At 31.9% G+C, this 17,459-nt stretch overlaps 1 protein-coding gene across 2 annotated transcripts in view; it reads right to left on the bottom strand.

The window, feature by feature from the left end:
- Nucleotides 1-498: 498 nt before the first annotated feature.
- Nucleotides 499-17,459, bottom strand: part of LOC129219426 (14-3-3 protein zeta-like) — a 91,360-nt gene continuing 74,399 nt past the window's right edge. For both annotated transcript variants that reach the window (XM_054853826.1, XM_054853825.1), the window contains 2 exons: nt 14,333-14,428; nt 499-1,828 (listed from right to left, as the gene is read on the bottom strand). In XM_054853826.1, the coding sequence (XP_054709801.1) occupies nt 1,769-1,828; nt 14,333-14,428 (156 nt within the window). In that variant the 3' untranslated portion in view covers nt 499-1,768. The remainder of the gene's footprint in view (nt 1,829-14,332; nt 14,429-17,459) is intronic.

Genomic DNA, 17,459 nt, shown 5'->3' with positions numbered 1-17,459 from the left:
TTTAATCACAGGCTAGGTTAATCGAAATTCCTTAGGTTTCCTACAGATGATTAACCTTTTTAACTGCAAAATACAAAACTGTCAGTTTCTTGAGCAGGTAATATTATTTATTATGATTATTATGAAGCTTATTTTATTATGAAGCTTTAATTGTTTCTTTACTAAACCAGCCGGGGATGGCAAAACAATCCCATTTCCAACAAATAGTGGAAAAAAAGCCAATCTGTACCTGGTGCCCCTCTGCACAAGGGACCCACACAAATGTTCATTTTTCATAAGAGATATTTCATTGCTTTTGGCTCTCAATTGATTTCCACTCTGGTACATAAAGATGCATGTTTATGCAAATTGCTGCATATATGAAAAAATAGATTCCAGAAACTAAAGTAGCAGAGGTGGTTCTGCATGAAATAGCATATGCTTCGTAGTAAAATTTCACTAATTTCCTGCAAGAGCATTTAAGATGAAATCATAAAAAGGGATACTTGACACAGCATATATATGTACATAAAAATTTAATATAGCAGACTACATACATATACACAAATACATATGTACGCGCAAAAGTTTGTTGAGATAACTTGAGAATGAATTTCTCTTCCTCTCGATTTTCTTCCTCCTCTTAAACTTTGGAATTTATAGACTTCTAAAATTGTCTGAAGACTCTCTCAAACTTTTAATTTTTTTCTAAATTTCAGAACAGTTGCCCATCAATTGGCTAACTTTTGCAAAATAACTACATACAGCCTGGCTCATTTTTTGTGCTTAAGAGCTATAGTCTGTATCTTATGCATACAGCATTAACATATTTTGGAAATATTACACCACCTTCAGTGGACATGCATATTTAATACAACAAATGTCCTGTCAGAAATAATATTAAACAATTTTATGCAGTTATAGACTGTGAATATTATAAATAATCTTAATCTTTGAAAATGTTCAAAAACTTGAATGAGCTACTTGATTCAAAAACTATTTCATGTCGTAGAAAATTTAAAACACACAAGTATTAAGTTTCAAATATTTAATAAACTAGCAAAAACATGAACTGACAATGAAAAAATTGCATATACAAACGTTCCACAAATAGATTTTATAAAATGGTTTAACAATAATTCAATGCAAAAATGGTCAACAGTTACATGCTGCTTCATGAAATAAAAATTAAAAAAAAAAAAAAGAAAGAAAAAAAATGATAACTGTGCATAGACTAGTATTGAGCAGTACATACTTATTGCTAAAAAAATTTACAATTCTACATAAATATCACATCATAAAGTTCATAGGTATAGTATTTCTGAAGCAAAAATAATGAAAAAGTGACACTGATAATTTAAAACTTGAGCAGAGTTAAAATCAAAAACTTTTTTTTATCGATCAGTTTTACAGTTAAAACAGGTTATTACAATGACTGAACAGAATAGTGCTTAAAGTAAAAATTTTAAGATCTGTTTGAAGGCCAACATTTACATCAGAATAAAAAAATGTCAATAATAGCTTAGCTTCAGAAAACTACTTGCTAACCTCACTATTTTCATAAGCAGCCTGCATAGGTATCCAATTAGATACAATTTGAAACTATGATCAATCTTTTGGGTTTTGTTAAGCTTTTTCCGGATGGGAAGAAGAATTTCAATACTTCAGAGAATTTAAGAACGCAATGATTTACTGTATTCATAACAAATGAATGTCTTCAATGTGGTGCAACTGTTAAATATGAAGGCTGATTTAAGGATGTAATTCAGATGGTAAAAAAAATGAAATTTCAATTTTCTACATTATCTGGCTGCTCACCATCTTCTGCTTGTGTATCTGAGGTCCAAAGCTATATAAAAGAATACAAATATAAGTTACTAGCATTTCATTTTCCATTCAACTTAAAAATAAAATTTCAAGACTTAAAAGAAACATGTACATATAATTTTAACAGAATATTTATTAAATAAATTTAACAAGGTTCACACTAATACGCTGGATTGCACCAATCCGGCAATGTTTTCTAAAATCCCACATGACAACAAACATCTAAAGGCAGTTCTCATAGAAGTCTTGCTTAACAATTTGTGGTGATAAAATATTCCACCTTTGATATTTCCTTTGCATGAGCCACGGGTGGAATTATGGGGGCTAAGCCCCCTTTATAGATTATTAGTCAACCAGAGAAATTTTTTCAAATAAGCTTTAACTCTTTAAGACCGGGAAGGGGGGAATTTTTTACTACAGTTAGGTCCTGACTTTTTCGATCAAGCTATTTTGGAAATGGAATCTTCCACGCTGAGACCCCCTTCGGCAGCATCTCGTCAGTTCTTGTGTGCACTAATTACAGGAGGCGTGGTAAGCTGTCACCTTAATCGCTGTCGCGCTTCAGGCGTGCAGCCTTTTTCGCTATTTCCCTAGGCTAGTGTTTATCGCGTATGTTGGTTCAGCTGTCTGCGATCTATAGACACATGGGATGTTATAAAATTAGGAATAAAACATCTGAATTGCAAAAAAAATATTCAAAAATCAAAAGCAACTTCGGAATGAAGAATTTCAAAGGGAAAAAAATAGACCAAGTCGCGCGAATGAAAAAGAATGAATATAAAAGTTTCTTCATTTCCCCCTTCCTCCCGAAATGCGGGCATCTTCACAAGTTATTAGCTATCAATCCTTGTAGTTGTACTGCCATTGGGAATTGTACATCACTGTCACTTGTCCCATCAGTTGAAAATACTTCGGTCGGAAGAAAGGATCTTTCAGGTGGTCTCACAGCGTGACTTTCCATCAGTTCCTAACCATATTGCTAATAAGTTCGGTTTTTTTTTTTTGGATATCATGTTCAGCCTACAGCGCAAAATGCCTAACCTTTCTAGCAGCTTTAGTTTTTGGAAACATTTCTCCCGATTTCGATTGATTAAAAAAGTTTGAGCGCAGCCAATAACTTTTATTCTTCTGCAGAATAATAAGTTATAAAACATATAGTTCTTTTTAATACATGTTTTCATTTTTTATAAAGTTATTGAAAAAGGCTATAATAAAATTATAAAACGTTCTTTTTTCAGAAATATAAATATTTTTTAGATTTTTAAGAGACATATTTTAGAATTACAGAAAAAATATATGTAACAGGGGCATGGCGAGAGAAGGTTTCCCGGGTTGATTCCCAAATCCCTTAACTTTCGTATATTGATTGTAAATCTTAATATATCTTATACACATATATTAGCCGCCTTCAACGTGCAGATGATATTAATCATAAATAAGAACATTACAGTTCAAGCACAAGCTTAAGATTTATTATGTAATAATTTAAATTTTCCAATTTCAATCAATTCCATTTGCACAAACTGATGAGAATAATTATTGAAAGAATGTTTTTGAAACTATTTTCAAACATTTGGAAGAAATTGCACCCCTATCTCTTTTCCATTTCTGAGTATACTACGGACAAGTAATAAAAGCTATCCCAGTCAGGAGAAAAAAAAAGGAAAGTTAAAAGAAAATAATAGAAAGATAATTTTTCAAGAGTAATAATGAAAAAAAAAAATCTTTTCCTCAAAAAGCGGGGGTTAAGAGAATGCTTAGTGGGGAAGCCACGAAATCTTATTTAGTTCCCCCCTTTTTTTTCTTTTTTAAAATAAAACTAGTCTATGTAATTGGATTTTGACATTACTTATTAAATGACATAAAAATGGAGTTTGGCGTCAAAATTTGGGATGAATAGCCACAGTAGACCAACTCTTCCAGAGCCGGATTTAGTGGAGGGCAGGCGGGGCTACTGCCCCGGGGCCTCCACAATAAAATTTTTACAAAATATCCTAGCTTTCACGGGTCGAAAATATCGGATATGTACATATATATCAAAATATTCGGATATACAGTAGAAGACCATTATAGCGCACACCTTGGGACCAGAGCTTTTGCGTTATACAGGTTTTTGCGTTTATATAGGTCATTTCACAAAGTCTTTTTTTCTTTTTCAGTTTTAACTTGTTTTCTAACTCATTTTCACTTGAAAGTAAAGCAATTTTAACTATGATTAGTATGGTGACTATCAAGTATTTGGCATTCAAATCCCAGGTTTCTGTAGTAATGTGTAGGTTTCTAGTATATCAGGTTTCTAGTATAAAACATCGACTTCAAAATTATGCTGATTTTCTCATGGGGGGGGGGGCACCAACCTCTTCTCAGGACCTGGGCACCAGTTTGTCTTGATCAGGCCCTGAATATGATGATCTTTTCCAACCCTGATTAGGGGCCTCCACTCCTTCGTTTTCCCCGGGGCCTCCACACTTCCAAATCTGGCCATGAACTCTTCCAATTATAATCTTCATTCCAATGAAATAACAAGAAAAATTCAGTTTTCTTTTTGGAGTTTTTTGGTTTTATTCCCGCAAAATAAATTAATACGTAAAATCAATCCGAGTAGAAATAATTTTTCAGTCGATTGTTAATTTTTAACTCTGAAAAGTGAGAGGGCAAGGCCCCTTTACTTTTGAAAGTAAGGTAAAATTGCCCCCCGCCCCTCCAACCCACAAGTTGCCATGGTTATCGTATATAACTAGCTAATCGAATATGATAAAGATGAGAGCATACAACTTTTTAACATAGAAATGCAAGATAGATAAATCTGTACAGAACGAAAGTTTTCTTGTTTTGATGCAACTCTGAAATCGCTTAATTATTATTGACAACAATATCATATTGGGGGAAGGAGGTGACATTTGTTTTCTGTTAAAAAATCAATTAATTCTAAATTAGTGCTAAAAGTGTAAATGCAACAGATGTAGAAGCACAGATTTAGATTTTCTTTATATTTATCAGTAAGTAAAATGCTGTATGACATGATTTTAAAAAAATATTCCCTAAAATTTATTCTAATGATGTTTTCCTGAATAATGCCATTTATACAGAAGTAAATATGTACTTTAATTTGTTTGAAGAATTTAACAATTAATTTATATTTTCAAGGAAACAAAGTTGTGGGATGTGCTACTGAAAGCAAGAGATAATGTCTTTTTAAATTGATTAAATGAATTTAGGAAAGAATTAAATCCGATTTTTTGGTGTTTGTTACACTACAATCGTTAAAGGAATATTACAATGTGACTTAACGTCATTAGAAATTTCTGTTTATCCCACTTCAGAGACAACTGTTTTTGAAGATTTAAGCAGATTGTCTTTTTTCACCTTTTTTTTTTTTTTTGTAAATCATGGTTCTGAACTTACATGTTGACAAACTGATTGAATTTCCCAAATTAATGAATAACATGTTGTTCAGAAGAAAACTAGAAAATGCTATTTTGTGATTAAATTTTTATAAGTGCAAATATAATTATATTGCTAGCAAGTATCACTTTACTCAAAATTTTGAACTCTAAAGATAAAGTGGATAATACGGTAGTTTGTAAATTGTATAATATCGTAACAAAATTCTTTTCTTTTGACCATTTTGAGAGAACTAGTATCTAAGGCATCTTCTTTAGCCACCCGTGCGACCTGAATACTGGAGTTGGTTGACCCATGCATACATTTTTACATGTTATGTGTGTTTTAAGTCCTTATGGAATTATGACCTCCTATCTCACTTTTTGTGGGGCGCTACTGTTTGGGTAACAGTTGTGTGGTGGGGTGCAGTATATTTTCACGAGCAAGTTAAAGCTCTGGGCAGATTTGTTTTGTTTAGATGCCTTCCAAGCTCTGATTTGCTGAGTAATACTTTTAAGTTTCTAAAACTGGAAAGAAATAATTACATTTGGGCTGAAAATAAAAATAATGAAAATAGAAAAGGTTAATAGATGGAGAAATATTGCAAGTAGTAATTGCACACCCGTGTTTCGAGGTTCCTTGTAAACCTGAAGCATGTATATGCAGTTATTTGCAAAGTTTGTGCTTTAATGTTGTACGAATTATCATAAAAATTATACAAAACATTAATTTATCAATCCTAGAATTGAATTTATTTTTAAAAAAGTGGTACAAAAAAGTGAGGATTAGAAGTGGAGGAAATTGAAACGAAATCGTACAACGCATTCATCTTCTCATTTTTTGAGGAAGCCAAGCGACATCAAGTCATTAGCAGCTCCCCATTCATGCGGTTGTCGCTATCACTTGCTAAATAGCTATCGGCTAGAAGAAAGGGTCTTCTTCGGGGAGGTCTCGCAGTAGGGTGTCTTCTTCTACCCACCACCCCTGAATTTGCAGAACTCGGCCGTATACGGCCGGCCTCGGTCTTAAGGAGTTAAGGGTCCCCCCCCCCCCCGACATAATTATTTTTGTTCTGCAAAAAAACACTACTAATAATTAAAATTTTTTTTTCCCAACATTGAACATTCTATAAGGCTTTTTCTCTTATTTCATGCCCTCCTAATTTTTGCTCATTGTTTGCTTGTTGTTGTTAATAGTCTAGAGGGCTATTACAACATGCAAAAGGATTGAAATCTCAAACATTAGAAACAAAATGTGTGCAAGGTACGCACTTATCGTTGAACTTGACATGTTCCCAAAAGTAAGTTACTCCATTGATTATTAAAATACTAAATAAAATCATCTAATGTTCTGTAGTATGTGTTAAAATGACTGCAAATAGTCTCAAATATTCAAATATTTACAAGATTCAAAAGGATTGAAATCTCGAACAAAGGAAGCAATTTCCTGTGACGTATGTGTTTATTGTTGCCATCTTTACAGCAAATACATATTCATTTAATAGTTATTACAATAAAAAAAAGCAAAATAAGCTACTTTATGGGAATAGTTGTTGGATTAACATCCAATGGTCCAAAATATTAAAATATTTATAAGATACAAAAGGATTGAACTCTTAAGCTAGATAATTAAGTAGAATCTACACCAACTGTGTAGTAGTTAGCAGTCTTCTTACAGCCTTTTGCTGTCATACTTTCAAATTATTTACTGTACAACTTCCATTTAACCCAATTTAATGATTTCCTCAATTTAATAATACATTTCGCAGTCCTAGATTTAACTGTGTTAAGTGTGTATGCTCCTCAACTTAACGATAACTTTTTCAGTGCATTGACAATCGTTAAATCGGGGCTATACTGTATGTCAATATAATTTTTTAAAAAAGTCTACTAATTTGTTATGGATAATCCAAAGGTCTAGATAACAGAGGCAGGATAAATGAGGTTCTACTGTAGATGTATAGCTATCAAAAATAAGCACAATTTTTAAAAATACTCAACATACCAGTTTCTTTTAACGAAATTGATAAACCTATATGGCCACTTAACTCCAGCTTACTTAAACTATTCTAATATTATATAAAATGAATTTAGCTCAGCTGCTAATAAGGAAGTATTCTTGGGACATGCGGGACACTACCATAGTCAATCTGATAAAAACTACAGTAGAGAACCAATTATTCGGGAAGTTCGAGACCATAGCTATCCCGGATATCTGAACTTCCCGGTTTTCTGGATTGTTAAAAAGAGCTTTTGGCCGATTGTTTATAAAACTTAAATTACTATAATCAATAGTAATATGTATTAAAATAAGAAGAAAACAGTTCAGAAATGCTTATCAATATTGAAACATTAAAAACTACTAATGAGAGAATAACAAACACCAAAAACCTTTTAAACATTAAAAACCTTAAGTTATTTAATAAGACCTGAGACGCTCACACTCATTTTGAAAAGGAAAGAAAAACATCAATTTTCGATGTTTTAAAATGAAAGAGAATGATGGGAAGGGCAAGAAACAAGTTTTTGAACGTAAATGTGCGATTCTTCTACTAGAGTGTATGAGAGAATTTGTTTTCGTGAACTCTTTTTTTTCCACTTTTTTTTTATAAAGGTTTGGTGTTGGCGATTATTGATAACTAGTGCTTTTGCATTAAGTTAATACCAATTGAAATTTAATTTATGAGTTTCGGCAGCCTTATTACAGTCTTGCGTTTAACGATTTCTAAATTTCACCATCAAGTATCCGGAAAATTCAAGAATCGCGGCGTTTCACGCGCTTTTGCGACGTCACTTCCGTTCTAAACGGTTATAATTAAAGGTCATTCAATAAAATATTGCATTATAATGTGAAATATTCATTTCTTTAGTTTTCAGTTGGAATAAAACACAAAAATTTCAGACTTACGTGTGTACTTTTTAGTTCAAGAAAATATTCCGGAAATTTTCCCCTGCATTAAAGACAACCCTTTGAAGTTCATTTTTGTAAACATTTTCTCGAGTTATAGATGAGTTTTTGGTATTTATCAAGAAACCGCTCATTTTCTTTTAGGTATTTCAAAAAAAAAAAGCTTCATTTTTCAAAAATGGCGGGAAAATCGGCAAAAGGTTGCCAGTTTTCTGGTTCCCGGATAAAAGGTTCTGCACTGTACTATAAAAATTTTTTAGAAGTTTAAAGAGGAGCTCAGATTTTAAAATGTTTCATAAGAAAAACAAATCACAAAACAAAGTACTGCCAGTGTAAAATTTAAAATTCAAATTTAATTCCTACCCATAAAATTCTAAAATAAAAATGTACACTCATTCTTGCATTTATTTAAAAAATTATTAGCCTGTTATTTGATGTAATCACTTTACCACCTAACCACATCAGTAGTATAACTATGGGGTCTAGGGCCTCTGGCAAACTAAAGAAATTGCACCTCCTCCCCCCCCCCAGGGTCGCTGACATGGGAAGTCAGTGGAGGTCATTGTGATCTCCAAAAATTTTTTTTTTAACATTTTAATTAATTGATTCAACAAATAGGAAGCAGCATTGTAATTTTTTTTCTTATTTTCTTTTTTAGAATTGTTTCCCATGATGTCCCAATGTTCCTTCTCAGTCGACGTTATGTGCAATTGTTTTTAATGATGCCCCATGTTCCTTCTCAGTTGACGTTATGTATGTGCATATTTACCCCCTCTAGTTATTTTTCTTGGGAATTTTTAAAGCATTTTTCAAATTCTGCGATAAGAAAAACTTAATTTTTTTTTATAAATCAGTCGAAATGCCGCCCCTCTGGCGAAAGCCACTCCTGTCAACCCCTAGTGACGCTACTGAACCACATATAACTTTATGGGAAAAAAACCATACGTACCATATTTAATTTGTCAGAACATAGTGGTAAAAGTATGAAAGCAAAAATAAGAGCTGTATATTTTTTGAAAGGAGACAATACACTTCTAAGTAATACCTTAATCATTTTAGGGCAAATTCATTTTCATTGTTGATTTACTCATTTCTTTACCAAATAAACAATATGTACAGCAAGTTCTGGGATCTACTCACTAGGGTGGAGTGAAAAAAAAATCATAATCTGATTACATTAAGTAATAGTGCAGAACACTCGACTTTTGTAGAGATATTTAGACAAGAAAAGGGTTTCGACAGAAAAAAATATCTTGAGGGGTCGCTCGTGCCTTGAAGTTGATCATTATAGCACAAAAACTGGAAAAAAGTTACAATAATATCATCAAAATTAAAAATTTGATGTAATATCAGTTAAGAGTAGTTTTTTTGTGAAGAATGAGCACCGCATATGATCATTTTAATGATCAACTATATTTTAAAGTTCCACACATGCTTTGAATTTGACCAATATAGCGTAAAAATTGACCTACATCATAAGGTTCCGTACTCAGGGAAAAGTATCAGAAGTTATTATTTATGAAGATGTGCTCTCATATTAATCCTTATGGATACCAAAAAAAGAAAAAAAAAAGTAACAAAAGCATTTCTTACATAGAGAAAGAAAATGTTGATTATCCACTTAGCACATAACAAAATGAAAAATTTGCGTGTGATAAAAAACGTAAGCACATAACTTTGGTGAAAAATGTGCGTACTATAAAGAACGTAGGTAGAGTAAAAAATTTTGAATAAATATAGCTTACAACATCCCACATAAGTCAAACCTTAAAGCAAAAAAAGTTACTAAATAAATTTTAATGATTTTTGTAACTACATTTCCTGCAATAAAGTATAGTTTGACTGGCGACTGGGACTTATTATCTTTAATCCTAACAATGTTTGGGCCTTAGTGATGCTTTGTGGGGTAATATTTCTGGATTCTAAGAAATCCGTCTTTTTTAGACACTGGTTGACCGCTTCTTTGTCTAATGTTACGCATGGTTTCACTGTTTTAGTATAAAGTAAGGTTTTGGATATCAGACAATTCAGTAGGTACTCCAAATCAAGTACCATTTCTTTCAAAGTTTTATCTGAAATTCCTATTTTAGGTGGAGGATCCACCTACTTTGAGCTCGAGGTAATCTCTCAGCATTGAAATATGAAATTAGAAATTTTCATTGTGAAATCGAATTCTTTAACTTTGCCATTGTACTCCAACTAAAACCATGTTCTCAGATGACGTTTTGATCATCAACATTACTGTAGTTCCGCATACTGGTTACTTAGAGAATCTAACAAATATAACACTGAGGAATGCAGATGATCGTAAGAGAACTTTGTTTGCATCGGATTACGACGAAAAATTCGACTGGACATTAAAAATTTATAATTTCAGATTTAAATTTCGAAACTGAGAGACTACCATGAGCTCATCGATAAGCAGAAGTGGCAAAACTTGGCTCCACCTTTCCAAAATTGGAATTTCAGATAAAACTTTGAAAGAAATGGTGCTTGATGTCGTACCTATTGAATTCAGGGGGTGATTGTGACTCCATGAAAAAATACCTGAACTTTTTTCCAAGAAGAAAGTGTTTTTATGGGCATACATATACACATTACATGTATGCACACATTATTTATATACATAATTATTTCTTGGGGCTAAAACTCGAAGTTTTAATTGGACTTAATATGTCCATGTGCATGGAGAGAATTAAATTCTTTTAATTTTTCTCATTTCTAAAAATTTTTCAAAGAATGTTTTATTTTCCTCCATTGTATCTGAATCCTTAACCATTTATTACATTCATTTTCTAAAAGTGCATAAATATTTCAGAATTAAATAAGTTTGGGGCAAAAGTGGCAGAATGTATTATGATCACTGCGCAATAGGGCTAGGCGATATCCGAATTTTAATGCCACGATATATCGCTCTCCAAATATCGATATTTTCGATATATATAAGTCGTTAAATTCAACATTTATTGGGGGGGGGGACTGTAAAGCCTATTACATAAGCATCTACAATAGAGAAAAGCCATAGGCCATCTTGGTGAATAAATATTTCAGCAATTTAATCTAATAATATAGTTATAGCAAGGATTTTCATGTGTTTGTGTGGGGAGGGGAGGGGGAGGGATCGTCATGAAGCAGATTATACCACAGAAACTTTTGGAGAAATTAATTTAGAAGAATTTAAGTCTTTTTATTAGTGGGTGGCAATTCTTGAGGGAAAAGGGGGCTTGGTAAAATTGAGGGGTGCCATCGCAGTCGGGGGGAATGGGCAACCCTAGTTACATCATCTGCATATTAAGATATGCAACAGAGAAACGATATTAGACATCTTGAAAAGAAAATATTAAGGGGAAAAATATCAAGTAACGCTCCTTTCTCTTCTTATCTAGCCTTTATTCCATCTCTCACCCCAGCTGTTCTTCAATAATTACCATAGAGATTGCAAAACATGACGGTAGCTTACGCTTTATACCAAACGAAACGTCTTAAATTTGGACTTTCCGCGTTTCATTAAACATTGACCTAAATTTTACAAAAGCGGGTTTTTCTGAAAATATAGGATGGTTCCAGTATTTTCGAAGATGAAGATACCGGAAATCAAGATGTAAATACCGGAACACAATCACCCCTGTGAATTTTATGGTTTTCAAAACATCACATGCGATAAAACAGTGAGACAATATGTAAAATTAGATAAAGCTATAGTTTGTTGTCTAACCAAGAGGGATCGACATATTCGAGTCAAATTAGAATTCAGAAATATGATGCCACAATATAACCCTAAGACTGAAAATCGTCAGGATTCAAATCTAGTTCAACTCGCATGCTAAATTATGTTTTATAGTAATCAACGGAATTAGTTTGAGGGCTTAAAAAATATTAAAATTTACTTAGCAACTTTTGTTTTGATGGTGTGACTTATGTTGGCTGTTGCAAATTACATTTATGTTTTCAAATTTTTACACTTAACCATTGTTCCTAATCATACGTAAATTTTACTTTTTGAACTAAAGTTTCAGACTAAAAGTGCCTTTTTTTTACTGGATATGAAATGCTTTCATTGCTTATTTTTTCCTCATCTAAGTAAGAATAAATTAATATGAAAGCAAATGTTTACAAATAATTCCTAATACTTTTTCCTCAATGTACAGAGAATCGCAATGTTATTCAATTTTGACACTATATTTGTCAAATTCAAGGCATGTATGGAACTTTAAAGTTATAGTTTATTATTAAAATGATCTTATGCAGTGTGTAATGTACACCAAACGCCTACTGTTAAGTGTCAAATTTTGATGAAATTATTGTAACTTCTTCCAGTTTTTACACAATGGTCAACTTCAAGGCGGGAACGACCAAGATATTTTTTTCTGTTGAAATCCTTTTGCATGACTAAATACCTCAACAAAAGGCAACTTTTCCGCACTATTACTTAGCATTTATCAGATTTTGATTTTTCACTCCACCCTACTACTCATGTCAAAATTTGATCAACCTTATCCTGATCTCTCCACTGGTAAAAGCTCTTAAAAATTGAGCTGTCAGAACTCTTTCTTCCGATTGGTCTTGAACAGCTGTAGTGAAAACTGAATTGAAGAAAGATTCAAAACTAGCAAAATGAAAAATTGAGGTAAATTTTCAAGCAGTGAAAGAAAAAACAATTGGTTTTCATAATGGTTGCATTTTTGCAAGAACTGCTAATTAAAAACATATATAAAGATTTCTTTTTTTGAAGATAACTATAAGCATGTGTGGTACACATGTGTGCATAATATCTATACATATATGCACACACATATGTATACAGAACATATATATAAATATCCTGTATGAATGAAATAGACAAGTCTGAGGATGTTTTAAAGGAAAAAGCAGAAAGCATAAAGGAGCTTGAAAAGAGTCAATTCAAATGTATATACTGGAAATAAATAAGAGGGAAGTTGCTATGATAAATATTTTTAGGATTACCATTTGGTTTTATGGTTACTATTACATCAGAAACATTTCCACTATGTGATACTACAGACATAACTTGGTGACAGAGGGTTTCAACAAGGGTGCCCACAGGAGGGGAATATAGCTCAAGTTGCACCATCAAGAGTTTTTTTTTTGGGGGGGGGGGGATATTTTTTAAAAAATTATTTAAATTCAATTACTGATTTATTTTAATTTAAATTATTTTACTTTATTACATTTAAATTTTATTTCATTTATTTATTGTGTGTATGAGATTGCTGTAGCACAGAATTTTTCTAATAAAACAATAACAATTAAAAACAAAGAACTAAAAAATGAAATAAAAAAGAGCTAAAAAATAAAAAAGAGAAAGAGGATTGAGAAAATTTTTGAGAGGGATTTGCGCCATTGAACTTGAGGGGGATGGGCACCCTTTTTAGAATTTTAAACATTTTTTTTTTATCTTCAGACGAACTAGGAAAAAAAAAAAGGAAGCAATGAAAGAGGTTACCAGGAAGAAAACATTTAGCTCACCAATAAGATGCAACGTTGAAATTTTGATAATTTCTTTTTGAAAGAAATCAACATTTTCCCGCAAACTTTTTTTTTTTCAAATTAAAATCATTTTATTTTCTAAAGATACAGTCTTATTGAAAAACATTCAACTCAACATTCTGGAGGGTGAAGGGGTGATGGTCTCTAAAAGCTCCTCTTTGGTTGCATTTCTGAATAGAATAAATAATTATCTGGATGAAATATTTCAAATTCAAAACATAAAAATTTTCCTCATAAATATTCAAAAAAAAAAAAAGTGAAATAGTTTTCTACATAGCAATTGAAGAGTGCTCTAGATGACTGCTCCAGAAAGACAACTGATGAAAACACTTTTTTTAAAAGTTATAATGATAAGGGCGACAATTTCAGTTTTTCCCATGGCCCAGAAGTCTTCTGCCGGCACTGGTGGAAGGTGATCATCTTCACGGGGCACAGTTTATGAATCAAGTTAAAAAGTAAATGCAAGGCATTTTTTTTCTCTTGTTCGAATTTAATAAAAACAACAGGTATAGACATAAATGACTACTGTAGGCATAAATAAACACCATACAAAAATTAATGATGCTTAATTATTGATGCAACATTTAATACAGCTGTCTAGTTGCTATTATGAATTGAAAACAAGGTCATGAAATGTATTTAAAACTATTTCACAAAATTTCATACATTAATCTACTTTTACTGACAAAAGTAAATAAAAAAATCATAGTATTTAAGTTAAAATTACCGTGAGATTATCTCTAAGGAGCTGCATTATTAAGGTGCTATCTTTGTAAGAGTCTTCATTTAATGTATCAAGCTCTGCTATTGCATCATCAAATGCCTAAAATTAAAAATCAAACTGCTATAAAAGAAATATTTCTAGCATGAAAAGTTAAATATTTGAGCAATTTCAATAATACACCAATACCATTTATTCTCAAAGCTGAGAACTTTCAACAAAATTACTGAAAATATGATTATTAAAAACACTATTTTAACAGTCTAGTTTAATTGAAAAATTTCAGTATGTTATTGTAGCTATCACAGGTAAGAAATTTAATTTTGCTGTTTTCTTTTCATACTTAAGATTGCAATTCTAATGCTCGATATTTATCGGGACAAGACTGACTACATAGAACAATGGTTTTCACAGAATTGTGCCATATTTTACACAGAAATACAAAGCATTAATTTGTTTCATGTTCTCTCCAGTGTGTGATTCTCATTAATACCAATTATCCAAATCTTGCAATTTTTTCTCTTCGTTCCTCACAGGGGTTGGATTCTTAGCCCGTTCGGGAAATGTTTACTATCAGATTGCGTTACTTATCCATGTTCCGTCCAAATGATTGGTCTCGAACATTAATATTTCCCTCTCTCGGATGACCAGAGTGGGGTCCGTCGAAAATATGAACATGAGCTAGCAAGTTAAAAGGGAAACTCATACTCATTTTGAAACGATTGTTTGTCGTTTCGATTCCATTTTAAAATGGGATTTCATGGGAGATCTTGAAGCAAGGGGTTTTACTTTTAGATGTTTGTTTAGCCAATGTAAACATGTTAGGCATGGAACTTAGAGATGTGTAGTTTGCTCAAAGCACAATAAAAGATTGAACACTACCTATGAGTGTAAAATGCACAATGATTCCTGCTTTGAAATTTTTCATCTGGCTTTGAAATATTAATTGTTACAATACTTTTTAAGTATTTCCTAGTAATATCAGGGGTCTGTCCAGGATTTTTCACAGGGTTTGTTTGTGAAAAATCAAATAATTTTTGCAAAAAAAAAAAATTTTTTTTGTAAAAACGAAATTTTAGAATTTTGTTATGGCGCAAACGGCGTTATTGACGAGTGTTTTTCGAGTATTCGGAGGGGGGGGGGGACATCGCTCTCTGGGAGATGAGCACCCCTCAAGTATCAATATTTATTTACCATTCTATATTATGTTAAATTATATTAGAAATGTTATTTCAGGCAGGGGTTCAGCATTTAACTTTTTGAACCAAGAAACTGTTAAAGAGCACAAAAAATTGTTGGAAACGTATAAACTCCGTGATTTTTACAAAAATAAAAAAATATATTATTTGTTTACCTCTTAAAAAAACGTACTAAACATCGCAAATTCGAAAAATCCGATTCCCATAGCGGATGCAAAGAGATCACAATCCTCAAAGTGAAGGCATCAAAAGTATAAAAATTGCTTGTAAAATAAATATTTTTGATAAAACTAGTTTAGAACTGCATTTTCAAGTCCTATGATAAAACATATCATTAATATCTGGACACAGCTGAAAAAAAAAGTAATAAAAATAAACCATCAATTCAGCATTTTAATTTTTGTCTCTTAAAAGAAAATTGAATTCTGCTTTAAAAACTTAAAATAAAACGTTACAAAAATAGACTTTTCATTTATTTGCATCGTAATAAAGCGAAGCTAGCTTGAAAAAAGAATAAAATATATAATTCTCATATTGGATGTAAAAAGATTGCGTTTTTCAAAATGTAGGCATCTAAAGAAAAAAATGGTAAATAAAAGTTTATTTAAATTTAATTATCCTTTTTAGCATCGAAAAATAAAACCCATATAATTTTCTAGCAAAATAAACATTGCACCACCAGACGCTAAGTGGCGATAAGTTTGAAGTTGATAACCCTATCTGAAACTATCACATTTTCTCCCCTCCCCTACTATCCTTTGTAGTTCTAAGTTCATTTCTCTGTATATTATTGTCCATTAAATCCTGAGTGGGGAGAAAAGTGCTTACAGTGCCTATTCAGAAAAGGCTGACGCTTTTTCAGTGAAGTTTATAACACTGCTACATAAAACAAGCAAAATTATAAACCAAACTGACTTTCAGCTGTTAATTTCTTTCAAAGAAACCAACAACAAGCATTATATTTATTTTGCTGTAGTAATAATTTATCGCTTGCAGGAGCATCACAAGAGTGCATTTTTTTGTTGTTTTTTTTTTTGCAAAATGAGCAGATTTTATATAAGTTTATCCCTCTAATTTAACTTCAAAAAGGTTCCAAACATTATCGTTTTTAAACACTGAAATATACTGCGCTATTGATTTGAGATTTGCTCTTTCAAAAAAAAATTTGTGAAAGATCGGTTTATGTTTATCAGAATTTTGTGAAGGGTCCGTTTTGGTTGATCAGGATTTTGTGAAGGGTCTGTTAATGGACCCAAATTTCCTCTGGCCAGACCAATGAATATGAAGCAAAAATGCTTTTCCTCTTTTGTACAAAATATATTGTTTAATTTTGGTACTATTAATTATAGTAAAAAACTCTAGACTTTGTATTTTTATTGTTAAATACCAATTATTTTCTTCAATTTTTTTTTTGTTATGATTAATATGATATATTTCATCATATATTAAAAAATGGTTTGATTTGTACGTTAAATGTGCATTTTATCCATGATTATGTAATGCATACTTTCTGAAATTGGGTAATAGGCTTAGCAGCAGAAATTGCCCGGCCTGTACGCACAACTCGCGTGTAACCGTCCGGAATGGGTTAGGGCCTACATCAACAAGGTTTCCAATCCTGCACCAAATTCAATCTCGCGGAATTAACTTTATTCTTCCAAAAGTAAAATTTTAGTGTCAAATAGAAAGAAGTTGTGCTTTTTAGAAAGGACTGCTTTTGTTACTTGAATTAGTAGCTTTCTTGGTTTGGTACGCAAAAGTGTGCCCAAAAAAAGTTCAATGCGTCTTAACAAAACATCACTGATACAGGATGGGAAGCATGGTGCAAGTTTGGTGATGTGTTCAAGACGGAAAATATTAAGAATAACATGAGTTATTATTCTGATATAATTAATTATACACAGTCCAGTCACATTAATGTGACCACCACGTAC

Source organism: Uloborus diversus, chromosome 3 (assembly GCF_026930045.1).
Source record: "Uloborus diversus isolate 005 chromosome 3, Udiv.v.3.1, whole genome shotgun sequence".
In the NCBI taxonomy this organism is placed as follows: domain Eukaryota; kingdom Metazoa; phylum Arthropoda; class Arachnida; order Araneae; family Uloboridae; genus Uloborus; species Uloborus diversus.
The sequence above is the reverse complement of the archived record's forward strand: the minus strand, read 5'-3'. Positions and strand labels throughout refer to the sequence as shown.